Genomic DNA, 26,919 nt, shown 5'->3' on the forward strand with positions numbered 1-26,919 from the left:
TGACCGTTGCAGCATTCCCATGGTCATGTGATGAAAATTCAGATGCTTGCCAACTAGATCACATTTATGTTGGTTGCAGTGTCCTGGAGTCATGTGATCCCCTTTTGCGACCTTCTGACAAGCAAAGTCAATGGGGAACCAGATTCACTTAACAACAGGGTTACTAATTTAACAACTGCAGTGATTCACTTAACAATTGTGGCAAGAAAGGTCTTAAAATAGGGCAAAATTCACTTAACAAATGTTTCACTTAGCAACAGAAACTTTGGGCTCAGTTGTGGTTGTAAGTCAAGGACTACCTATAACTAATCATCATCATAATAAAGGGACATTGGAGGTCACCTAGTCCAACCCCCTGCTCAGACAGGAAACCCTATACCATTTCAGACAAATGGCTGTCCAGTCTCTTCTTAAAAACTTTCAGTGTTGGAGCATTCACAACTTTTGGAGGCAGGTTGTTCCACTGGTTAATTGTTCCAACTATCAGGAAATTTTCCTTAGTTCTAGGTTGCTTCTCTCTTTGGTTAGTTTCCATTCGATGCTTCTTGTCCTGCCTTCAGGTTCTTTGGAGAATAGCTTGACACCCCCCCCCTCTTTGTGGCAACCCCTGAGATATTGGAACACTGCTATCATGTCACCCCTCGTCCTTCTCTTCATTGAACTGGATTTACCCAATTCCAGCAACTGTTCCTTATATGTTTTAGCCTCCAATCCCCTAATTACCTTTGCTCGTCTCTGCACTCTTTCTAGAGTCTCAACATCTTTTTTACATCATGGTGACTAAAACTGGATGCAGTATTCCAGGTGTGGCTTACCAAGGCATTTTAAAGTGGTATTAACACTTCACGTGATCTTGATTCTATTCCTGTTAATGCAGCCTAGCACCATGTTGGTTTTTTTGGCAGCTGCAGCACATGGCTGGTTCATATTTAAGTGATTGTCCACTAGGACTCTGAGATCCCTCTCACAGTTACTACTATTGAGCAAGGTACCACTATACTATACCTGTGCATTTGGTTTTTCTTGCCTAAATGTAGAACCTTACTTTTTTCACCATTGAATTTCATTTTGTTAGATAGCGTCCAATGTTCAAGTATGTGAAGATCCTTCTGTATCTTAAGCCTATCTTCTGGAATGTTGGCTATTCCTGCCAGCTTGGCATCATTTCTCTCTCTCAATTCTATGATTATTGCACATCTCCGTGGGAAGAATGCATGCAATCCCTGAAAAATTATGCTGATGGATGTCCCTGGTCTTCCCCCAGAGTTATTTCACCTGGAGACAGGTAAGAGAACATCCTTTACAATCTTTTGCCCTCTTCTCTTTTCAGAGATGGAAAAAGAGTGAAGTAGGCAGGATGCTAATTCTTTTAAAATGAAAATCTTATGAATGACAAAAGACCATTGTGCTTTGTTGCTCCTGCAAGAGATTAAATCTGGGCCCTGGTGAGTTTGAGAGCTGGGAAGTGGGCCACACAGTTGCATTCGGAAGGGGGTGTTTCCTATCCTTCTTATAGCACTCAGAGGCTCAGAATACTACAAAAGACAGATTGTCTTCAGAGCAATGCGCCGTTTGATTTGGGTGCTAAAATATTACAGAATACAGAATAACAGAGTTGAAAGGGACCCTGGAGGTCTTCTAGTCCAACCCTCTGCTCAAGCAGGTGACCCTATAGCATTCTGGACAAATGGCTGTCCAGTCCCTTCTTGAAAACCTCCAGCAATGGGGCACCCACAACTTCCAGAGGCAACTTCTGTTCCACTGGTTGATTGACCTCACTTTCTTTTTAGTTCTAGCTTGGATCTCTCTTTGATAATCTTCCATCTGTTATTTCTTCTCCTGCCCTCTGGTGCTTTGGAGAAGAGGTTAAACCCCCTCTTCTCTGTGACTTTCCCTCAAATATTGAAAGACTCCTACTCCTTCTCCTTAGACTAGACATATCTAGTTTCTGCAATACTTTACTGAGAATAAAGAAAAGCATAGAACAGACACTAGGTGGCAGCCCCTAGACGACCTTGGTAGATACACTTCTGTATTGTTGCCCTGTAAGCACCAGGCATTGAATCCAACACATAAGACAGCCAGTTTGGTCTAGTCTAGTGGTTAAGGCAATAGGCTAGAAGCCGGGAGATGGTAAGCTCAAGTCCCACCTCACAGGATTGTTCTGGGGAAAATAGTAGGAGTAATGTGTGTTGGATATGTTCTCTGCCTTGAGTTAAATAAAAAAATATAGCAGTAACATAAATTAGTCACACATCCCCAAGCAAATTCCTCCAGTTAAAATTCAAAATCAAGACCCCCCAAGCTGGCAGCAAAGATATCCATACAACCAGTCAGCAAACTAGGCAAGCTGCCAGAGGAGGGAAGAAGACCGTTCCGCATGTGATAGAAATTAGCCCAAAGCAGAATCTGCTCTGTGTACTATAAAATGAAATATCCACTCATTGGAGAAAACATGTTCAATAACATGGTTTGTTATTGTCTTCTTCTGGAATTTTATTTTAAATGTCCTAGTCTAACTGCAAACTGAGAGGCAGTTCGGTGTAGAGGTTAAGACATTGGGCTAGACACTAGGAGACTGTGAGTTCTTCACCTGCCTTAGTCACATAGCCAGCTGGGTGAGTTTGGGCCAGCCATTCTCTCTCAGCCCTAGGAAGGAAGCAATGGCAAATTAAAAACCTTGCCAAGAAAACTGCAGGGATTTGTCCAGGCAGTTTGTGAATCAGACATGACTGAACAAAAGGGGGGGGGGAACCCCTATAATTTCCTACTGGTCTCCTGTCCCAATTTTCACCAGTTCTGACTCCAACTCTGCCTAGTTTTCCAAAATTAGCCAGGATGAGCTTGGGGCCACCACTGCCTGATTAGATCCATGAAGTCACCACGAGATAAACCTGATTTAGTGACATCTTTATTCTTTGCATCTCAGATTTGAGCTAGAATCCGTTTCCCAAAGAAGCTGCTTAATCATTTCACTACATTTGCTGTGTTTGCGCAACACACTTGGACCAAAAAACCTATGAGCACAATTGGAACCAGAATCTCCTCTGCTAAGCAAAGCAAGGTGCTTGTTAAGTGAGTTGCACCCATTTTTATGGTTTTTTATGCCATGGTTGTTAAGCGAATCTTGACTTTGCTTGTCAGAAGCTGTGATCCATGACTGAGCTCCGGCCTTTTTTATATGCATCATAGGTATGCAACATGGGATTTTTTAAAAAGGTCGGGACTTGGATCACTCCACTGCAGCTGCATTCGTGACTTTTTCAGCTCCCCAACTAAAAATATTTAATCAACAAAGAAACCAGTCAGGCGGTCTGAGGCCGGGGTGCCCTTGCCTTACCTAGCAGAATCTCTCAAGGATTGAAGAATTTTAGATTGATCTTCTTTCGGGCATCGATCATGATATCACCAATCATGATATCACCAATACAATGGCCAAATTCTGCATGGCTGCAGTGGCTGCAAATTCTGCATGGCTGCAGTGAAAACGCAGCAACAGTTAGTCCAAGCATGACAAATTTGGTCATATGGGCTCTTTAATTTAATTAATTTTACCTTTGTGGATTTACTTTGATTTGTGTGGTAAGCACTCTGCTTCTGCTAAGCTCTCATATAATTTTACATGGGGCTTAATGGCTCTACTAGTCATAACAATAATACAAATTTGATAAGATAAAAAGAAGTCTGGATAGGGGACATGGCAACACCTGGAGGCAGCAAAAGAAAAGATAAAGAATTGGAGAAAAATCACAAAATAAAGACCTACAAAAAGATGTAGAAGAACTTTGGCAAAAGAAAAAAAGGTTAATGCCAGTAATAATAAGCAATTCCAAAATATCAGAAGTGTCATTTGAATATCAGCAGAATTGACAAAATCGCCATCAGTCGATTGCAAAAGGTAATTTTACCTGGAACAGCTTACATGCCTGTGTCAAGAACCCCATCAAACAACATCTGCCTATTCCAGGTTTTTGGGAAGGACCCGATAGGTGGACAAAAGTGCCAAAGCCAGTCTAAACATTTGGTTGACTGTGCAATCAACTATCATAATTGGGTATGGCTAGTCTAGAGAAAAGAAGGAGTAGGGGTGACATAATAGCAGTATTCCAGTATTCAAGGGGCTGCCATAAAAAGAGGAAGTCAAATTATTTTCCAAAGCACCAGAAGGCAGGACAAGAAACAATGGATGGAAACTAATCAAGGAGAGAAGCAACCTGAAATTAAGGAGAAACTTCCTAACAGTGAGAACAATCAATCAGTGGAACAGCTTGCCTTCAGATGCTGTGGGTGCTCCATCACTGGAGGCTTTTAAGAAGAGATTGGACAGCCACCTGGTAGAGGGTTTCCTGCTTTAGCAGAGGGCTGGACTAGAAGACATTCAAAGCCCCTTCCAGCTCTATTCTGATTCTGATTTAATAATTTATTAAAATTTACATGCCACCAGATTCCCAGCAACTAGGGAATTAAGCTGTTCTTGGGTCTTTTCGGATAGAAGCATCTTGACTACTGCAGCAGTGTTTGATGCAGGCCACTCTTGAAGAGTGCCTGGAACCTGGTGTTAGAGGAATATAACCCTTGTTCTGGAAAATCTGCACAGGTTCTCAATTCCTTAGGGCAGTGGTGGCAAACCTATGGCACGCGTGTCAGAGGCGGCACTCAGAGCCCTCTCTGTGGGTACGCGTGCCGTGCTCCGGAGATGGCGAGGGACTGGCCCCCGCCACCCTGGCCCCGCCCACCCAGTCTGCCACGACCACCGCGCCCACACCCACCTGGCACCCGGTGATAAATAAATGGGGTTTGGGTTGCAATTTGGGCACTAGGTCTCTAAAAGGTTGGCCATCACTGCCTTAGGGGACACAAAGGGGGTGCTATTGACATTTGATGCCCAGCATGCTGGCTGGGGAATTCTGGGAGTTGAAGTCCACAAGTTTTAAAGTGGCTGAGGTTGAGAAACACTATTCTAGGTCAAAGGAGGCAGGAGGAAGTTATGATCCTCAGAGTCTTTGGGGAGTTTGCCCAAGACTGCACCACCCAGCCTAGTGGGCAGCAAATATCCAGCAAGGCTAAAGAAGAGTAAGGAAAGGTGGAAGGGAAAAGAGAGAGATGGATGGATGAACTCAGTTGCAGCTGTGATGGGGGCATAGCTGGGAAACAGGTGGGGATGAATCCACCTGGGACAGGTATACCTTTGTGATCACTGAGTTGATAGCAAAACCAGTCAGCTTCTTTTGCTTTTAACAGAATAAGAGAGTTGGAAGGGACCTTGGAGGTCTAATCCAACCTTCTACTTAAGCAGGAAACCCTCTAGCATTCCAGACAGGTGGCTGTCCAGTCTCTTCTTAAAAGCCTCCAGTGATGGAGCACCTGCAACTTCTGGAGAGAAGCGGTTCCACTGGTTAATTGTTCTCACTTTTAGAACATTTCTCCTTAGTTCCAGTTGCTTCTCTCCTTGAGAGAATTTCCATCCGTTGCGTCTTGTCCTGCCTCCGGGTGCTTTGGAGAATAGCTTGACTCCCTCTGGTTCGTGGCAGCCCCTCAGATACTGGAACCCTGTGGTCCTCCTTTTCACTAAACTAGCCATACCCAAATCCCGCAACCCTTCTTCAAATGTTTTAGGGTTTTTTTTAAAAAAAATTGATCTTGTTGGAGATCTGCTCTCTAAGCGCGTTTATACATGCTCAGAGACCCCCCGTCATGTCTCCAAACACCTCCCCACTCCTTTCGGGAGCCACCACTCACAGATGCCACGGCTCTCTCGAGGAAAGGGCACCCACGACCAGCCTTGCCCGGTCGCTCGGAAAGCGCGCCCCGGGCGGCGGCTCAGCAGCGCAGGCAGCTGAAGCCCAGCGGAGCTACTCGCGAGCAAGTCCCGCTGGCCGTGGCGGCGCCTCCATTCAAGAGCCCGGCGGGAGATTGCGCAATCGCTGGGCGGGGCGCCAAGGCCTTTCATTCAGAAGCAATCTGCCTTCTCTGGGAGAAGGGGGGACTATGGAACTCCCAAGCCAATCAACACACCGAAGAGGCGGGGCGGCCTCCTTCCAAAGGCCAATCGGAGCTTCCGGAGCCTGAACTTTTGCTACCCTGAACAAGTTAATCAACCCGGGGGCGTGGCCCAGCCTCTCGGACTTGGGGGGGGGGAAGGCGGTTTAACTCTTGGCGCGCCGGATAATTTTTTTCATTTGCAGAATTTATACCTCGCTTTTCCTAAGAAAGCTCAAGGCGGCTTCCCTGAGGCCCTACAAAATACCGTTAAAACGTTTCACGTTTGAATTCTGCAAGGGGTGAAATAGGGGATCAAGTGTTAGGGGTCTGCCCAATCCCATACTTTCAAGTTTGCAAAAAGAACAATAGTTCAATAAGCTAGGTCACAGTTTTCTCAACTTTGGCCACTTGAAGATGTGTGGACTTCAGCTCCCAGAATTCCCCAGCCAACTATGCCGGCTGGGGAATTCTGGGACTTGAAGTCCACAAAGTTTTAAAGTTGCCAAGGCTGAGAAACACTGAAATAGGGAAATGTTTCCCTTTTTCAAACAAACATTCTCCTTTATGTTCAGTTGGCTTCTCTTCCTACCCCCTACCCCCGGAGGTTTTAATGCAACCACACAGAAGCTATTTGAGACTGGCGTTTCTTTATTCTTTTGATTTCCCAAGCCAGCCTGCTCACCTCAGTCCTCCTGTCTAAGAACTACACTTGAGCAGACCAGTTAAGTCTGGCCAAGGAGGGAACATTTCAAGAATGACCAGATCAAGGTCCCTCTGGCAGTGTTTCTCAACCTTAGTGAAACTGAAGATGTGAAGATTATGATTCCCAGAATTCCCCAGCCGGCATCTCAATTCCCAATCCTCACATCTCAAAGTTGAGAGGTTGAGAAACACTGCCCTCACGTTTCACAGCACCTCTCCAAAAGCCACCAATTAAAATCTGAGTTTTGCTGGCATTAACTGCAAGAAAGCCACTTACAGGTAGTCCTCGACTTATGAGCACAATTGGGACCAGAATTCCGTTGCTAGGCAAGATGGTTGTTAAGTGAGTTATCATCTCCAATTTTATGACCTTTTTGCCATGGGTTTTAAGCAAATTATTGAAGTTGTTAAACAAATCCAGCTTCCTCTGTTGACTTTGCTTGTTGGAAGCTGGCTGGGAAGGTTGCCAATGGTGATCACATGACCCAGGACAGTGCAACCATCATAAATACATGCCAGTTGCCAAGCATCCTAAGTTTGATCACAGGACTATGGGAATGATGTGATGGTCATTAGTGCAAGGACCGGATTTAAGTCAGTCTTTTCAGTATTGTTGTAACTTTGAAGGTCGTTAAATGAATTGTTTTTAGTCAAGGACTATGTGTTCCTATTAAACTTCCTTGCCAAAACCTCTTTGAATCTCCTGGTTTATTCTATACTTACATATAATAAATAATGGGGGAGAATCTGGGGGGAAAAAATCAAACATTTTGTTCTTGGAGGAAAAGATTGGACAGTCATTGGGCTGGCAAGGTATATGTGCAGTGGGCAGGGGGCTGGACTAGAAGACCTCCAACATCCCTTTCAGCCCTAGGATTCTATGATTTACCACCCCATTAAGTTCTAGTGCGGTTTGTTTGGTTTTAGCTTTGCACAATTAGTGCATGTATGAATTGTGCCTGTTTACAACTGACACAGCAGTTCATGGTTAAACAAAGTACATCTTAGTACAAGGTGCACATCTTACAGTATTTATAGTCAGTTTCGCACACTGCATTAAACATTTGGTTTTTGTTTACCCTACTGTGTGAACCTAATCAATTGTGGTTGCTTGCAAAATCATGGTAAAGTAGACCTGGTTAACAAATAAGTATTTGTCAGGATTAGATGTTTGTATTACAGCACTGTATTTTTTTAGGGTTCAAGATAATTTAGTCCCAGTAAAGTGACTTGATACTTCTCTGTAATTTGGGAACCAAATAAGGTTAGACCTGAGTTTACATCCAAATACAATGAGACTTTTAAACATACAGATGCACACAGAGAGACACTTAAACACACTATTCCACAAAGAGAACAACTCCCAAACCACACAAGATCCCAAATTTGCATGTTAGGTTATTTTAAAATCTGTATCCCTATATTCCAGCCTGTGGGAAGCTGGAGGGCCCTTTCAGCCCTGCTTTCCAAGGTCAGAAGCTTCTGAGCTGTTGCTTCCTTATTAAGTCAGGCCTGGTGTCACCACCTTTGTTGACAGTGCACAGTTTGTAATGAGGTGTTATAGAGGCTATAAAAAAAACAGCAAGCCTGGCTTTCTGAGCTGGAACAGAGGAAGGAGTGTCTGCAGATTATAGGCTGTGCCTGCTTTGGGGGGAGGGGGTGGTGAACAATCAGGATGGGAGGATCAGAATTTCCAAGAGATTGTGGGATCTTTTGCAGAACAGAAGACTCCTTCAGTCAGGGGAGCCCAAGATTACATATCTCCCTCCTTTAAAACCAAGCAACTGTACAGGTAATCCTCAATGTACAACTGTTCATTTAGTGACTGTTTGAAGTTACAATGGCACTGAAAAAAGTGATTTCTGACTGTTTTTCACACAATCACTGCAGTACTCCCATGGTCATGTGATCAAAATTCGGACACTTGGCAACTGGCTCATACATACAACGGTTGCAGTGTCCCGGGTCATGTGATTCCCTTTTGCGACCTTCTGACAAGCAAGTCAACGGGGAAGGCAGATTCACTTAACAACTGAATCTGCGAAATGTCTTCTTTTTCTCAAGGAAAAAAAACCACAAGTCCCTCTAGATTAAAACTTGAACGTTCCTTGCTCATGCTTCTCACTGGAAGAAGTTTCGGCATGTTAGGGAGGCATCTGGTTGGGGAAAACTGGCAGAGGTCTTAAACAGGCCTAACCCTAAACTCTAGAGCGAATGGGGTCTCCTTTGTTGTTTTTACCTTTCAGCTTTTCCTACCTGGCAGGACTGCTGTGAGATTAAAGTTGGGGAGGGGAACAATTTTTGTTTAAAAAATATGGCAACTTTAAAGAAGTTGGCCAGGAAATTCTGGGAGCTGAAGTCTACACATCATAAAGTTGTCAAGTTTGAAAAAGACTGGCTTACGACATTGTAAATTCTTGTATGCACAATGAAACCCAAATGAAGGTAGAATGATAAATAGCAGTTAATTATATTTATGAACAGGATATATGTTGCAGATTCTGTTATGTATCATGCAACATTCCAGAGATGAACAGCAATTTTTCTCCCAAGTCTCCCCTTACTCCAATATCATTTCTTTGCCTTCCCCCCTTGTAGCTCTGTCCAAACAAAAGAAAAACTCCCAATTTCTGTTGTTTGCAGGTTTAACTTGTTGCTCAATGAATCCTAAAAGGTTGCACAATACAGAAAACTGATTAAATGGGTTGGATTCATGCTATGTGCTAAGCCAGAAATTAACCAACATTAAAATTTGCCCAAATGAATATTATACATGAATACAGTGGGTTTCATTTGGGGCCATGGGGTATGCCCTTGCTCCTGCTTCAAAAGTAGAAATAAAGTTTTATCCCATCCTGAGTGAGGTCCCCCATAATGTCATCACCCATTCTCTACTTGCCCCCTTCTAGAAAAAAAATTCAACTCTATTGTCTAGGCTGCAGCCCCGGGATTTCCTGGTGGTCCCCCACCCCAGTAACAACCACGTTGTATCAGCGCAGTTGATAGCTAAAAAAGCTAAGTGTCATTTTGTTCCAGCCTGATCTTCCTTGCAGGATTGTTGTAAGCATCAAAGGAGGGGACCCCTAACTGAATCCCCGGGACCTCGGGGGGTGGGGGGAGAAAGGCCAGAGACAAGGAGCCGAACGAAAGGGGATCCTCGGGTTCCTGCCTCGACCTCCCCGGTTGCCCCTCCAGTCCCCCCAGAACTCAGGACCGTGCAGGCGCTCCGAGGAAGCCCCGCAGAGCACCAGAAAGCAGCACAAGAAGCAACGAATGGAAACTAATCAAGGAGAGATCCAACTTAGAACTAGGAAGAACTTTTCTGACAGTAAGAACGATCAGTGGAGTGGGTCGCCTTCAGAAATGTTGGGTGCTCCATCGCTGGAAGTTTTCCAAGCAGAGAGTGGACAGCCATTTGTCCGGAATGGAATAGGGTCTCCTGCTTGAGCAGGGGGCTGGACTAGAAGATCTCCGAGGTCCCTTCCGAGTCTATCATTCTGGCTCCACTGGCCTCCCTCCCCGGGGCCGGAGGACCAAAGCGGAGGGGCGGGGCGGGGGGCGGCGGGCGGCGGCGGCGGCTGGAGGCGTTTTCCTTTAAGAGGGAAGAAACTCGAGCGCCTGTTTGCGCAACCCGCCCGCGCCGCCAAAGTGTCTAGACTGGCACATGATGGGAGGGAGCCAATGACTCCGCGCTCGCCGAGGGGGCCCCGAGCGCTCCGTGCAGGAGAACAAAAAAGCCAGCAACGCGAGGGAGGACGGGCAGGCTCGGCGCCGCGCTCGCCAGCCTCTCCCGCTCACTCGTCCGGGGAAGCCCCGTCGCCCAGCCCGGCGCCCGCGGAAAACGCCGCCGCCCCGCCGGGCTCGACTCCGCGCGCGGACGGGAACCCCTGCGGCGCCGCTCCGCCCGGCTCGCCCGCTCGCCCCGGGACGGGGATCGCTGCGTCCGGCCGGGCTATGCCGGGCTGTGCCGGCCCGCGACCGAGCCCGAGAGGCGGCCTGCTGCTCCCTGGTCAAGTTCGGGCAACTTTGTAAGAGGTCCGGCCGAGGAAGAGCCCGCCGTCGAGGGAGACGAACGGGAGCGCCGACGCCGCTTGGAAGTTGCCGGCCCTCCCGACTGCGGTGCCTCCGGGAAGGAGCCGTCTCGGCCGCGGCGCCTTCGTGCAGAGAGAGCCGAGGGGGCGGGCGGTGGCGGCGGCTCCGACCGGCGGGCGCTTTGGCTGCCCCTCCCGCGCCGTCGGCCTGCGGGGCTGCGCTCTATGCCGTTGCTGCGCTTCCTGATGCGGCAGCGCGGCTGCCGACCCTGGGCGATTGGCTGGGCCGGCTGTGCGAGCCCTTGCTCCGGGCGCCGAGGCCGCCGACGCCGCGGCGGTAGCAGCAGCCGCAGCCGCCCTCGCTAGCGCTCCTTCATGCGGCGCCCATCCGGCAGGGTCTGACCCGGAGTCAGCGAAGGGCAGCCCGGGCGAAGCGCATGTTCAGGTCCAAACGGGCAGGGCTTGTGCGGCGACTTTGGAGAAGCCGGGTCCTCCCCGACGGAGGCGGCGGCGGAGGCGGAGGACTGGGAGGAGGACATGCGGGCAGCGGCAGCCTCGGGAAGACCGATGAGCCTGGAGGGCGCGAGGGGAGGCGCCCGGTGACCTGCGGAGGCGCCATCGAGGAGCCGGGCGCTCCGGAGCGGTCCATGGTGCGCGGAGACGGCGACCTTCTGGAGGAGGCGGGAGAGGCGGCGGCGGCGGCGGCGCAGGAGGCCGAGGGCGGAGGCCCGAAGGAGGCCGGCTGGTGGGCGCAGGAGAGCGACGGCCAGACGGTGGGCTGCTGCCTCTTCAAGGAGCGGGGCGTGGACGGCGCCTCCTGCAGCGAAGGGCGCTCCAGGCTGGCGCTGCTGGAGCAGGAGCTGAAGGCCGTCGCCTACGCGCTCTTGAAGCGCCTCAAGGAGCGCTCCCTGGACAGCCTACTGGAGGCCGTAGAGTCCCGCGGAGGGATGCCCAGCGGCTGCGTCCTGGTCCCCCGGGCCGAGATGGAGGTGCGGCTCGCCGGTCAGGCGGCCCCGCCGCAGCTGCTCCTGGGCAAACTCTTCCGCTGGCCGGACCTCCAGTGCCCCGCCGAGCTGAAGCCGCTGTGCGAGTGCCGGAGCTTCGGCCTCCCCGACGGGCCCACCGTCTGCTGCAACCCCTACCACTTCAGCCGGCTGTGCGGGCCAGGTAAGGCGCCTTCCTGCGCGGGGCCGGCGGGGAGGGAGCGCCCGGCTGATCCCCTGCCTGGAGGGTCGGGGACTGCCTTCCCCAACGCAGCGGGGTCCCTGGACTGGTCGCGCTGTCCCCTCGGCCTGGCTGCTGCCCTCGCTGATGAGAATGATAGTGCCGGGCCCTTGGGCTAGGGTTGTGGGTCGGGATTGCTTAGTGTGTACTTGTGATGCAGCCTGTCCAGACTAAACAAATCTTGTTGGGAGCAGCGACCGGCTTTCCCGACAGAAGGGCGTTGTGTGGTGCAGGCTGGAGAAAGCCGGCCGATTCGGCCTGATCTTAGCCAGCGAATCTGCTCGAATGGGTGTCAGAGCCCTTCCAGGCTGGCACCGAAAAACTTGTGACTCCCATAAAAGTCACTCGAGGAAATGCAGGTCGTGGCAGGGAAGCCTCTGGAGATGGAGGTGCTGATGGGCCAGTCTGGATTCTATTGGGCCACGATCCCCCCCCCCCAAATTACTTGTACCATTTAAAATCAATCTCCTTTTGGCTCTGGGCTGGCTCCAAAAGAGAGGGGGGGAGCTCACCGTAGGGAGGGGAGGGGGTGGTCTGGAGGCAAATGTCTCCCTCACCTCCTCTTGCACTCTGAACAAGGAGGAGAGACCCCTCTGTAGCCCCACTTCTCTTGCCTCTAGCCCCACCCACCCACTCTGGGAATGCTGACCCCAACAGGTCTGGACAGGGGAAGGATTCTGCAGCTCTGCCTTGAGGGGCCCCCAAGTGCATGGGGGGGGTGGGGGGAATGGATTTTGCCACAATCTGATTTCCATCTCTGGAGGAGACGAGATGCCATCTCTTCTTCCTGGAACTCGGCCCAAGCCCTTGATAAGGAGACGTCACCTGACCAGGAAAGGATTTAATTGTGTTCTGAAACTTCATGAAGTGCCTCTTGAGGTCCTTGTGTGTCTTAATCACCTAAAAGCATTTGCAGAATGCTCTTCTGAGGATTCTTCCAAGAAGACCTGAGCTTCAGGACCTTGGCAACTTCCTCTACTGTACTTTCTTCAGCTGGAAATGTTAGCTTAAATTTACTTTGCCCACCCGGTGTAAATTAGAACTTGTGGTTTCTGGCAAGTGCCATTCAAGAATGGTAGTTTTGGAAATCTCCGGTGAAGACTCCGAGATGCCCCGAGCAAGGAGGTGACCTTCTATTCTTCCATCATCTCAGATTCCCTTAAAAGAGGCTCTTCAGAGGCAAATGCTGTTTGCCACGTGCCTTCAGAAAACGTTTGCCTATTGTCTGAGTCCGTAGCTCAGTTTTGCACTGAACCAAGATTTTTTCATACATGGAGATTCTCCACTTGAGAACTGGAGCATCTGGTAGCTCCTTGAATGGCTGAACTACATTGCTGGTAGAAACTTCCATCCTTCCCTCCAGGCAGAGAACTTCTCCTTTGTAAACACCAACCATGCTGGAAGCGTTCAGCCCCACAACGTTTGTTTACTCTCATCTATGGGTACTATAGGCTGCATTATACAGGTAGCCCTCAACTTCCAACAGTTCGTTTAATGACCAAAGTTATGTCACTGAGAAAAGTGACTTAGGACTGGTTTTCACACTTACGACCTTTGCAGCATCCCCATGGTCATGGGATCAAAATTCAGATGCTTGCAGTGTCCTGGGGTCACGTGATTCCCTTTTGCGACCTTCTGACAAGCAAAGTCAATGGGGAAACCAGATTCACTTAACAACCGTGTTACTAACTTAACAACAGCGGTGATTCACTTAACAACTGTGGCAAGAAAGGTCATAAAATGGGACAAAATTCACTTAACTATCTCACTTAGCAACAGAGATTTTGGGCTCAATTGTCGTAAGTTAAGGGTTACTTGTACCATGGTTTCTTTTAAGTGGGGTTTGTTGAATAATTATATTTTATATGTTTATATATTCTTTTTCAACATTTGTATTGGATTCTTGTAAGTGAGATGGGCAACCATATAAATCAAATCTGTAAATAAACCAAGACCCAGTTCACCCTTTGAACTTAGCCTTGAAAAGGAATGGATTAGGAAGCCATGTCATGGCTTGATCCTAAAATGAAGCCATGATTTGGATGTTTGGAAAATTCCGTATCTAGAGAATTTTAAAACCCCAACTCCCAAACCTGCAGTGCTCTCTCAGGGCTTTCAACAGCCTGAGAGTCACCCAATTCTTGAGAAATCAAGAACGAACATGCATAATCCAAACTGAGTCCTTAGTCATGATGCTACTTGTGGCAGCTGTTTGGTTTTATTCATTCACTGAATTTATGTCCTGCCTTTTCCTGAGCACTCACAAGGAGGCACATGGGTCTTCACTAATTTTATTTCCCCCAACAACAGTCTTTGTGAGACAGATTAAAGGAAAATAATAAGATTGGCCCCAAGTCATCTACCTGGGTTTCCGTGTCCATAGCTGGCTAGGGAATTCTGGGAGTTGAAGTCCACCCACCTTCAAGTTGCCAAGGTTGAGAAACACTGTCCTAGGCCATTATCACCCCAGCAACTGACAGCATCTTCATAGCATCACCCAGCCACTGTTGGTGATACAAAGCCTGTCCACAATGAAGTTTGGATGACTTCAGAGCAGCGTTTTTCACCCTTGGCCACTTTAAGATGGGTGGACTTCAACTCCCAGAATTACTCAGCTGACCAAAGTTGAGAAACACTGCTCCAGAAGATGCTCTGAAGTCACTAGTACAGAAATGATCTTCCTCCAATAATTGCTAGTTTGACTCTTTGGCTGTGCTTTACTACTAAGACTGGGTAATGTTTGCCTGAATACTTTAAGATGGAATCAAGCACCAGTTTGTGTCATGTTAAAGAAATCATCCCCCACATCTGGGACCAACAACCTGAAGAACACGAAGGCCCTAAGTCCTAAGAAGTCTGTGCAGTCTGCATCTCTCCTGAAGTTGCCATCCAATTGCAATTTTTAATGAGACATAAGAAAATTGCTCAATGTAATGAGACATAATTGCAAAAAATAATTTTATCTAGCCTTGATGAGTTTCTGGAGTGCATCTTAAATCTCCCCCATGAAAGTTAGAAATCTCTGATCTCAAACTATTCATTCCCCATATGACATGGATTTATATTTATTTATATTTATATTTGATCTCCTCTTGGTTTTATGGTTTTCTTGAAACTGAATCAGTCTTGATTCTTTCAGAGCTCTTTAAGAATCCAATGTCTGGCTAAACTTTGGGCATTGCTGCAGCTAGTTTTACACACAACAGTTAAATCTTGATCAGCCTTTGAGTAATTCCCAAACAAGGCCTGTTGTGTTTTAGAGATTCTTTGGTTTGGAAATTGTGGCTGCGGGTCTCATGGCTTGAAGGGGTACCTGAATGTTGCCAGTATCTAAAGCAAAGAGGGAGGGAGAAGAAGAGAGAGAGGAAGATGGAATAGCGAGGGAGGGAGGGAGGAAGGAAGGAAGGAAGGTGGCGTTATTGGTACCTACCATCTGAAAAGTTCTACAGTGAATGGAATTTATTTCTGTCCCGTGTCAGCTCAGGGAGTGATTTGGATGGAGATTTCATCCTGCAGATTTTTTATCTGAAGTAGGGCAGAATCTGATTTGCTTTCTCATTTGCTGTTTCTGGCTATTAAAGCAACACTGTCAACATGTTTAGATAAATATTTGGAGCCTGCAAACTGCCTAACCCCCCCCTCCCCAAAATGATTAGGAATAAGGAATATGTAGTTCTGTTCTAGCTCTCCCCAAATAGGGAAATAACGTTTCCCTCCACCTCATCTTTTTGTTCTGGATTTTGCTTCTGAATTCATCAAAATTCTGCTTTTGTCAAGAATTTTGACATGGCATTATTTTGTACAGGACCAAGCACACACAGTTTATGCTAAAAGGTCTTAATAGCTGAGGGGGGAATTCCATTCAGTCCCAGTCTGGCTGCAGACAATACTTTACATGAGGAACAACAACTTGGGGCCTTGCAGATGTTGCCGAACCACAATTGCTAGGATCCCTCCTCACTGGTCCAGCTGGTCTGGCTCCTGTGTCTCTGACTCGGTGCCCTTTGGGTGGCCACCCCCACCTCTCTCCTTTTGCACAATCCACAGACTTTAAAACTGGTGAAACCTGGTGGCTGAAGTGTGATAAAGAAAGCTCTCTGATGAACTTTGCTGGCCAACTCTTTAACAGAATAATCGGGTTGAAAGGGACCTCGGAGGTCTTCTAGTCCAACCCCCTGCTCAAGCAGGAGGCTCTATACCATTTCAGACAAGTGGCTGTCCAGTCTCTTCTTAAAAGCTTTCAGTGTTGGAGCACCCACAATTTCTGGAGGGAAGCCATTCCACTGGTTAATTGTTCTCACTTCAAGAAGTTTCTCCTTTATTCCAGGTTGCTTCTCTCCTTGCTTAGTTTCCATCCATTGCTTCTTGTCCTGCCTTCTGGTGCTTTGGAGAATAGCTTGACCCCCTCCTCCTTGTGGCAGCCCCTCAAATATTGGAAGACAGCTATCATGTCACCCATAATCCTTCTCTTTGTGACTAGACACACCCAGTTCCTGGAACTGTTCATCATATGTTTTATCCTCCAGTCATCATCTCTGTTGCAGGGTCCATGCATTAAATGAATTTTAAGCCTTTGAACTATCCATTGAAATGCAAAGTATGATTTATGCAAAATCCAAAAATCCAAGCAAAGCTTGTCTTTATTTGCATTTTACTTGAAGGATGGTCTTTTCCAAATTCCTGATAGAAAAGAATCAGAAACTGCAGCCATGGCTGGATTCCAGCCAGCAAAGAGTTAATTTTTCTATCGGGCTGGTATTAAAAGGAAGAAAGCAAAGGATTTCCCTGAGAGAGGGTGAGGGGAAACTTTTGCGGGAATGGGATCTGTTAGATTCCAGGCTGGCTGGTAAGAGGAGACCCATAATAAAGACCCGGAAGCCAACAGCATTGCAGCTCCTACTTATGTGCAATTAAATTCTTTTCTTGGGGGCTGAACAAAAAAATTCTTATTTCCTTGCTTAGTTGAAAGTTTCTGCAGTGCCTTGCAGAAGGGGCAAGTAAAATGGGGGAGGTGTGTGTGGGGGAAAGCAGAATGCAACTTTTGCAAAAGGTGCTTTCCCCTTTTCCTGTTTTGGGCCACCCTGGGAACAGCTTTGCCCCCCTCTCCAGCAGGCAAACCAACATCCCCTGCACTGTGGCTGAAGCAGAATAGCTGCTGTTCACTGGAGCAGGACTAAATCTGAGGGAGGGGAAGGGGAGGCAGGCGGTTGCCCAATTTCATACTTTGCTTTGGCAGCAAGGAGCTCTTAACCTGGATTGGCAGTTTTTCAAAAGGAGGCATTGAAGAGAGAATCAGAATAGAGCTGGAAGAGACCTTGGAGGTCTTCTAGTCCAACCCCTTGCTCAAGCAGGAGACCCTATACCATTTCAGACAGGTGGCTGTCCAGTCTCTTCTTAAAAACCTCCAATGTTGGAGCACCACAACCAGCTGTTCCACTGGTTAATTGTCCTCACTGTTAGGAAGTTTCTCCTTAATTCCAGGTTGCTTCTCCCCTTGATCAGTTTCCATCCATTGTTACTTGTCTGGCCTTCTGGTGCTTTGGAAAATAGCTTGACTCCCTCTTTGTGACAGCCCCTCAAATACTGGAGTATTGCTATCATATCTCCCCTAGTCCTTCTTTTCTCTAGAATAGCCATATCCAATTCCTGCAGTCCTTCTTCATATGTTTTTGTCTCCAGGCCTTTAATCATCTTAGTTGCTCTTCTTTGCATTTTTTCCAAAGTCTCAACATGTTTTTTGTAATGTGGTAACCAAAAGCTGGATGCACTACTCCAGGTGTGGACTCACTAAGGCTTTATGAAGACTGGGGCCCCCTTGCTTCTTCCTCTGTCTTTCCAAACTTTTTAAAACTTTGGAGAATTGACTCCCAGAAAGCCCTTTTGTAAAATGCTGGCCTTTCCTGCCTTGCTTTCTTTCAGAAGTGGCAGTTGTATCCAGAAAATTACAGGTAGTCCTTGACTTACAATGGTTTGTTTAAACTTTGTTCAAAGTTACAATGGCATTGGAAAAAAAGGACTTATGACCATTTTTCACACTTACAACTGTTGCAGCATCCCCATGGTCACGTGATCAAAATTAACTTGTCAGCTGACTCTTTATGACGGTTGCAGTGTCCGGGGTCATGTGATGATCCCCTTTTGCAACCTTCTGACAAGGAAAGTCAGTGGGAAAGTCAGATTACTGACTGAACTGCAGTGATTCACTTAACAACTGTGGCAAGAAAGGACAAAATGGGTAAAACTCACTTGTAACAACTGTTTCGCTTAACCACAGAAATTTTGGGCTCAATTGTAATTGTAAGTTGAGGACTACCTGTACTCTTGTTTTTTATTATAACAAGGGTGTCCAACCTTGGCAACTAAGACCCATGGACTTCAATTCCCAGAATTCCAGGCTAGGGGAATTCTGGGAGTTGAAGCCCACAGATCTTAAAAGTTGCCAAGATTGGAAATCTCTTGATTTAACTAAAGGAGACAAAAGGTTTTTGGAGGTAGTGAAAATCACTGGTTCTTCAGGCAATTGCAGAGAAAACACACGTAGGCAAATCCCTCTCTTTTGGCCTGGCGTTATTATCCCCTTTCAATTGAGATCATTTTCAAATTGTGCTTAGAAAGCTTCCCCCTTTCTTTCTTGAAGGAGTTTCTCCTTCACGCCCCCCCCCAACCCACTATTTAGGTGAAGAAGTGGTGATAATATGCAGTTTGCATTTGGCTGGCGCCAGCTTGACTGGCCCTTGTATCTGACGGCCTGTCTTAAAGCAGCAGCGCCTCTTATTTTTAAAAGCAGATCTTTATGGCAAGTTTTTTTTTTTAACCTCCTTTTGCAAACGTGTTTTTCAAACTTGCCAAACCTGTACGGGAGAAGAAGAACCAGCTACCTGAGCCTGATTGTCTTGGTTTTTATTAATTTTTCTCTTGCTCCAGTAATATAATGCAGTTAGATGTGGAACTGAGTAAGAATCCATGAGAATGTTTCTTGGATGCAAGTTGTGATAGCTTGGATCTCATAAGCATGTTTGTGAAAGGGCAGAGAGCTGCTTTCTCTCTTCTAATATTTTTAAAAATGTCATTTAAAGTGTGTGTGTGTGGGGGGGACTCCAAGGACCCTAACATTGCTGTTAGCAATTTTCCTTTTTCTTATATATATATATATATATTGCAATACCATTTTTTTCCCCTGTTATGCTCTGAATTCAGTCTTTTGTATCTTTCCTATCCGGAGTGATGGAATTCTTTCCCTTGTCTATTACCGTATTACCAAATACCGTGTTTCTTGTAATAGAGGCACAGAAACTTAAGAGGAAAGTTTTGGCTGTCTTGAGCATGGTTGGACATATCCAGAGGAAGTGTTGGTTTGCCAAAAAAGTAACTGTTGTTTGGAATGTTTCTGCTTCAGAGTTAAAGCAATTTTGTTTGGTAGCCAGTTTTGACTATTTTAGTTCCTTGCTGAGCTCTGGGCTGTGTTTACCCAATGCAATAATAGATGCTTTGCTGAATTAGCTCAGTTGCACAAATTCTTAAAACACCTGAACCATCAATCAAACCTTCTGGTTGGATTTGCACAACATGCTGATCCTTTAACCCAGAGCATTTTAGGCTGTGTGTTGTGCAAAGCCAGCTCTTTTGTTGTAGTCCTTTGAATTAGCTCAAGTTTTTGGGAACCATGGACCACAATTACAGGTCCCTTTGATGCTTTTGAAAGCAAAAAAAAAAAAAGGCACTTAATGGATTCACACATTCTCCTAAACAATGATTCCATATGTTTTTTGCATTGCTGGCAATGGGGTGGGCACCGGCGGCAGTTTTAACACCCCTGGAATATAAGCCGTTACTAGTTGAAAACAGTATCATTGTTAACAGGGTCTGTGTTCTTGTATTGCTGGAAGTGTGAGGAAGATACTTTGACCTCAGCAAAAGCCAGTAATTTTCCAGGCACATGGGAAGAAATTTCTAAATTTGGGGACTACTTCTTCAACCAACATGGAGAAAACTAACTACAGGTAGTCCTTGATTTACAACAGCTCATTTAGTGATTGTTCAAAGTTTACAAAAGCACTGAAAAAAGTGACGTGATCATTTTTCACAGTTACAACTTTTGCAGCATCCCCATAGTCTTGTAATCAAAATTCAAGTGCTTGGCAACTGGTTCATATTTATAACCTTTGCAATGTCCCTAGGTCACGTGATCACCTTTTACGATTTTATGACAAAGTCAATGGGGAAGCCAGATTCACTTAACAACCAGATTACTAACTTACAACTGCAGTGATTCACTTAACAACTGTGGCAAAGAATGTAATAAAATAGGACAAAACTCTCTTAACAAATGTCTCACTTAACAGAAATTTTAGGTTCAATTCTGGTCATAAGTCGAGGACTACCTCCACAGGCTAGATCATATTCCTTGGGAGGACCAAATCTGTATTCAGCCAACCAAAACCATGTTGCATTTGATGGGATTGTTGTAGGGTAAATGAGCTTGAAAATTGCAAGCAGTAGTCTCTTTAAGGCATATCTGGTGGCATGTACAAGATGCTAAACCTATGTAATGGATGTATTCTACGTATTTACAAGGGACAAAGCGCATATTTATGCCACGCCATCTTATGATTGAGCATTATGGTTTGGTTGATGCAACATGCTAAGGCAGTATTTCTCAGTCTTGGCAGTTTGAAGATGTGTGGACTTCAACTTCTGGAAGTTGGAAGTCCAGACATCTGCAAACCTCCAAGGTTGAGAAACACTATGCTAAGACAATCTTAGGGTTCCTAGAAAAGGCTGACTCGTAGATTTATCCTATCCCAATTTAGTCAAGTCTAAAGTGCTGGGTCAACCAAGCAAAGGAACTTTGAAGGAGGGTTATTTATGGACCATGATGGAAGTCTTCTGCCCCTGAGATTCGCATGCATCTAAGGCCTGCAGCTTGGCAAAGGAAGTAGATTCTGTTATTCTGCTTTCTGTCAACTGTAATATCTTTTCATACATGTGAGCTTCTGATCAATATCCTATCCTTTGTTCAACTAGAAGTGATTTCATTGAGATAGAAACCCACTTTCTGAAAGCTTGGATGATGGTTCATTTGCCTCCTTTTTCTTTTTCAGAATCACCACCCCCTCCTTATTCCCGGCTGTCTCCAAAGGACGAGCAAAAGCCATTGAGTAAGTATGTTCTCCACCCAGACTTTCTTCCTGCAGTTTGCAAAGCATTAGTAAGAGCGATCCAGGTGTTATGTTCACAACTGGAGACCTGTATTTTGTTGGCAACTTTTGACTCTTTTCCAAAAGGAAGATAGATGCCTTTGGTTTTTCTCTTTATATAATGCAAGATGATGCAAAACGTAGACATAGAACATAGAATAATAGAGTTGGAAGGAACTTTAGAGGTCTTCTAGTTGAAACCCCTGCTTGAATAGGGGTTTCTTCTCTTCTGAAGGCAAGCTATTCCACAGTTGATTGATCTCACCATTAGGAAATTTCTCCTTAGTTTTAGGTTGCTTCTCTCCTTGGTTAGTTTCCATCCATTGTTTCTTGTCCTGCCTTCACGTGCTTTGGAGAATAGGTTGATCGCCTCATCTTGGAGGGCTTGTACAGTGAAGTACATGGAAGTACATAGAAGACTTGTACAATGTTGTTGTGGATTGTGCAGAGAATATAGAACTATCCAGCATCAAACTCAGTGTTACACATTGTAAAGTCAGTAAGAAGACTCTGGTCAAGGTCTGCTCCAGAGAGCAGGGTCCTGGCACCGATTGAATTATCCAAGCTAACATAGCAAAAATGGTTTCGAGAGACAAGGAGGCCTCCTCAGTCTATTGCAGATCTAGTTTCAGCATTAGAATAGACTCAGGCAATACAGGTAGTCCTTGACATACAACTATTCTTTTAGTGATCTTTCAAAATTGCAACAGCACTGAAAAAAGTGACTTACAACCATTTTTCACACTTAGGACTGTTGCAGCATTCCCTTGATCAGAATATGGATGATTGGCAACTGGTGTGTATTTATGACGGTTGCTGTGTCCTGGGGGTCATATGATCCTCTTTTATGACCTTCTGACAAGAAAAGTCAATGGGGAAGCCAGATTCACTTAACAACCATGTTACTAACTTAACAACTGCAGTGATTCATTTAACAGCTATGGCAAAAAGGTTGTAAAATGGAGCAAAATTAACTTAACAACTGTCGTGCTTAGCAATGGACGGGGGTTGGGGACCCCTGATCTAGAATGATGATGGTGAACCTATGACACATGTGTCATGGGTGAGATGCCAGGCCTCTCGACCCTCTTGAATTTGTGTGAGAGGGCCCTGATCTTTGAGAATCCCTGGAGCATCTGAAAATCACAGAAGTCCAGAGAGGACCTCTAGAGAGGCCTCCCTTGTCTGTGTGTGCATGAGAGACGGGGGGGACGAGGGTAAATGAAAAAAAAGGAAAGATAAATGAAGGTAGGAGAAGTGAAGGGAGAAAAAGAAGAAGGAAGGATGGGTTACAATCAGTTTGCTGGGCTCCTTGTTGTACTGACCGTCATCCAGAAATAATCTAGATAAGGACTAGTGGACAATGTGGTGGCCCGGCAGTCCTCCAAAGGTCCCAGGGTATAACAAAGTGGTATAACAAAGTGGATTATCAGTCTTCCTGACTGCATGGCATTTCGTCGTACAATTTTGTGGATACTTTTTTATTTGCAAAAAAAGAAGTCAAGTACAGGCAGTCCTCAACCTACAACAGTTCATTTATTGGCCATTCAAAGTTACAACGACACTGGAAAAAGTGATTTAAAGCTATTTTGCACATTTCCAACCGTTGCAGCAATCCCCCTGGTCACGTGATCAAAATCAGACACCTGGTAACATTCATATTTATGACGGTCAGAGTGTCTTGGGGGTCACGTGATCCCCTTTTACAACTTCCTGACAAAGTCAATGGGGAAGCCCGATTCACTTAACAACTGTGTTAATAACTTAACCACTGCAGTAATTCACGTAACAACTGTGGCCGGAAAAGTCATAAAGTGGGGCAAAACTCACTTAACAACTGTCTCGGGTAGCATCAGAAATTTTGGGCTCAATTGTGGCCGTAAGTCGAGGACTTCCTGTATCGTCTCCACCCTGGATAGTAAGGGTGTTCTTGGTAGACGGGGAACTCTGAATTCATGTATTGGAACTTTGCTTTCTGAACCAGCAGGATTGAAAAGAAAAGGAAAAGAAAAGGATTTTGGAGCCGGCTTTTAGAGCATTTTTTAAATAAAGTGATACAAGTGAAGGGGAGAGAGGGAGAGACTAACAAAAGACTTTTAACTTGTTAAAACAAAGTTTTCTTGGTCTCTACAGGGGAGGAAGGAAGGAAGGAAACAAGAATAAACAGCTTCAAGAATTTTAATAGTGATAATTAAGTATAGTAACAATGAGTTGTTTGGAGGCTTAGTGTAACCTTAGCCATGGAGCTCCAAGTTCTTACTTGTTCAATCCCCTCAACCTGGGTTATTTTGGAGGCCGAAATCTTGCCAGTGTTGTTTGTGCATTGGAAGAAAAGAACCACTTCATTCGCATCAGCTGTTGGTGTCCCTGGTTAGGTGAGGAGAAAAACCCTGGTGAACTGCAGTCACACCCGAGAGAGAGGCTGATGGTTTCACCTTGTAGAAGGCAGCTTTCTATGGCGATAACTTCCAAGAACCTATCTTCTCAGGGCAATTCCTTAGAAATACCTGTATTATAGGTAGTCCTCGACTTATAACAGTTCATTTAATGACTGTTCAAAGTTACAGTGGCATTGAAAAAAGTGACTTATGACCGTTTTTCACACTTACAACCGTTGCAGCATCCCCATGGTCAAGTGATCAGAATTTGGATTCTTGGCAACTGACTCGTATTTATGATGGTTGCAGTTGTCCTGCGATCATGTGATCCCCTTTTGGGATCTTCTAAGAAGCAAAATCAACGGGAAAGTCTTATTCATTGAGCCAAGTTACTAAGTTAACAGCTGCAGTGATTCACTTAACAACTGTGGCAAAAAAGGTCATAAAATAGGAGAAAACTCACTTAACTGTCATGTTTGGCAGTGGAAATTTTGGCTTCAGTTATGATCAAGTACTACCTGTAAATTCCCCCCCCCCTCTTATTGATGTCTTAAGAGCTAGCCAGAGTTACTGTTTTGTTCTTGCTAGGAAAGAAGTAATTCTTCCTTTGGGAAAGGCTGAAAAAGGCTTTCTTAAAAAGGCCTCTGCAAAGATAAGGGTTAGTTGCTAGTATATTATTGGTCATTCTCCCCCCCCCCCATCTTTCTTGCTCCTTCCTCTAAAAAGAAAGAGGAGTATTTCATAATCAGGATTAAGGCTTGATTTCCTATATTTTCATCAAGAGAGCTACTTAAAAGTCAGCCAGGCAAGAAGGCAGGAGCAGAAAAGGCAGCAGTTGCTTCTAGGTTCACAAAGTGCGTTAAACCACAGCTGTTTTAACTATTGTTTGCTGAAAAAAGGCATGTTGTCCTTCCACTTTTGCTCTTATAAACCATGATGCCTGCGGTTCAAACTAAGACTTTTGCAGTACAAACCAGAGCTGTGCAGTGTTTTGGATTTGACTCCAAAAAGGTGTTTTTGAACTAAAGTATAGAATCTGTCTGCACCTTTTTAAAGCAGCCGTGTCCTTCCTCAGATGGCAAAACCTCTGCTTCCAGCTGTTTTCTGGGATCTCTGGAAACTATGTGGCTGCTTTATGGGAAAGTAGACAAGTCGCCTGAGTGCTCCTTCCTATAGGTGTGAAGGCAGCTGTGGGGAATTGAATCAGAACCATTGGGCAGCCCTTGTGGGAATGCTTCTTGGGATGGTAAAATGATTGACCATCTTGGAAATAACATGTCCCTTTTTTCCTCTGCTTCCTAGACCTTTCAAATTCCACATTGTCCTACACTGAGACGGAGGCTACAAATTCGCCTAATGTCATCACCAGAGACTTTTCTGGTAGGTAGATCTTTAAATGTGTGGACTACAATGTCATTTTTTTCTTTCAGAAGAAAAATACCTTGTGTACTAAACATCTATGGAGATTCTCAGTCACCCAGGTCATGGTTGTCCTAAAGGCATTTTTTCAAAAGGCAACTGGACTGTCTTTGTTTTTCCTTTAAGACGTTTCGCTTCTCATCTAAGAAGCTTCATCGGTTCTGGAGAACCGAAGAAGCTTCTTGAATGAGAAACGAAACGTCTTGGAGCCAAAACCAAGAAAGTCCAGTCACCTTTTGAAAAAGCACCTTTGGGACCTTGTGTACTAAAACAGCAACAGAGGTGGTCCCAATGTTAAATAACAAGAATCAAAATGCCTTCACAAGAAAAAGCTAGTTAATATACAAGTAGTCCTTGACTTACAATAGTTCACTTAGTGACCATTCAAAGTTATGACAGCACTGAAAAAAGTGACTTATGTTTTTCACAGTTAAGATCATTGTAGTATCCTCACGATCATGTGATCAAAATCCAGATGCTTAGCAGCTGGTTCATATTTATGACGGTTGCTAGCGTTCCAGGGTCACGTGATCCCCTTTTGTGACCTTCTGACAAGCAAAGCCAATGGGGAAGCCAGATTCACTTAACAACCATGTTAGTAATTTAACAACTGCAGTGATTCACTGTTGCAAGAAAAGTCGTAAAATAAGGCAAAATTCACTTAACAATTGTCTCTCTTAGCAATATAAATTTTGGGCTCAATTGTGATCGTACGTCGAGGACTACTTGTACTTCCTCTCTCGCAGGCTCTCTTAACATGGACTTGGCACTGTGGATCACTTGCTGATCCCAACAAGAGGTCCCCATGTTTATATGCCTTCAGCACTGGTACTGTTAACATGTGCAAAATAACGCATTCTGTCAGGACAGGGAAAACACAAAATACATTCTAACAAACTCTCTCAGCTCCAGAAATCTGCATTTGTCAAACTCGTTAAGAATTAACAAGGAAAGAAAAGAAACAGATATTTGATGGTGGTACTGAAAACTAGTAAGTGATCTGTATCTTTCATAGCCAATGGGTGTTCCTGAAATATGTGTTTTGTGTAAATATTTCCATTTATCTGAATAATTGTGTCTCCAAAAATAGGCTGAATGCTCATATTTGAAAATAAGCTTCAACTGGTTCTGTTTGTAACCTGAAGCTTGATTCTTGAGAAGTATTTCTGAAATATTAATAAATTGTTTATTTTTTTGTAGGAAAGAATAAACCCCAACCCTCCTGTATATTACTTAAATTGCTAGTAGATTTTCCTACTGAATACAAATGCACATGTGTGTGCATGTGACTTCTATACAAATGCACATGTGTGTGCATGTGACTTCTATAGGCACAGACATGCATGTCGCCTCTCCTGTTTTTAGCAAGGAGTCCAGGAATGGTCTTCCTGTTTTGCAGGACTCTGTTTGCTCAGGAACTTCGATAGCCTCACTCCCACCCTTCTCTTGTTATTGTTTGTGAAACTGCCAGTGTAGGGAAGTAGGGGGAAAAATCACATTACTGATTTTAAGTCCTTTTTTGAAAATGTGCTTTGCAGGTTTGTGTTTGGTTTATGTTTAGAGTTCACTAAGATGCTTGAGGGTCCTTCGTTTGTTGCCTCATAAATAATGTGGTTCTTGGTGATTTGTATTTAGGGTTCTGCACGGAGGAGGAAAGGTAACGTAAAGGCTGAGAAAGCCCCCCTGAAGTTTGGCTCTCAGGGAGGCTGGCAGTGTTGATGGGGGGGGCAGAACAGAGGGGAAGGGGGTGAGAAAGAGGCCCTGGTGGATGTTGTTAAATGATCTTTGCCCCATTTTACCACCTTTCTTGCCACAGTTGTTAAGCGAATCACTGCAGTTATTAAGTTAGTAACACGGCTGTTAAGTGAATCTGGCTTCCCCATTGACTTTGCTTGTTAGAAGGTCGTAAAAGGGGATCGCGTCACCCCTGGACATGGTGACTGTCATAAGTATGAGTCAGTTGCCAGTGTCTGAATTTTGATCACG

General features: G+C 45.4%; 1 protein-coding gene across 1 annotated transcript in view; it reads left to right on the plus strand.

The window, feature by feature from the left end:
- Positions 1 to 11,152: 11,152 nt before the first annotated feature.
- The window catches only part of SMAD6 (SMAD family member 6), a 44,179-nt gene continuing 28,412 nt past the window's right edge, over positions 11,153 to 26,919 (plus strand). The window contains exons 1-4 of the mRNA XM_029283332.1: positions 11,153 to 11,203; positions 11,510 to 11,882; positions 21,041 to 21,097; positions 24,817 to 24,894. Of these exons, the coding sequence (XP_029139165.1) occupies positions 11,153 to 11,203; positions 11,510 to 11,882; positions 21,041 to 21,097; positions 24,817 to 24,894 (559 nt within the window). The remainder of the gene's footprint in view (positions 11,204 to 11,509; positions 11,883 to 21,040; positions 21,098 to 24,816; positions 24,895 to 26,919) is intronic.

This window comes from Protobothrops mucrosquamatus, unplaced genomic scaffold (assembly GCF_001527695.2).
Source record: "Protobothrops mucrosquamatus isolate PMUCROS unplaced genomic scaffold, P.Mucros_1.0 scaffold56, whole genome shotgun sequence".
Classification (NCBI taxonomy): domain Eukaryota; kingdom Metazoa; phylum Chordata; class Lepidosauria; order Squamata; family Viperidae; genus Protobothrops; species Protobothrops mucrosquamatus.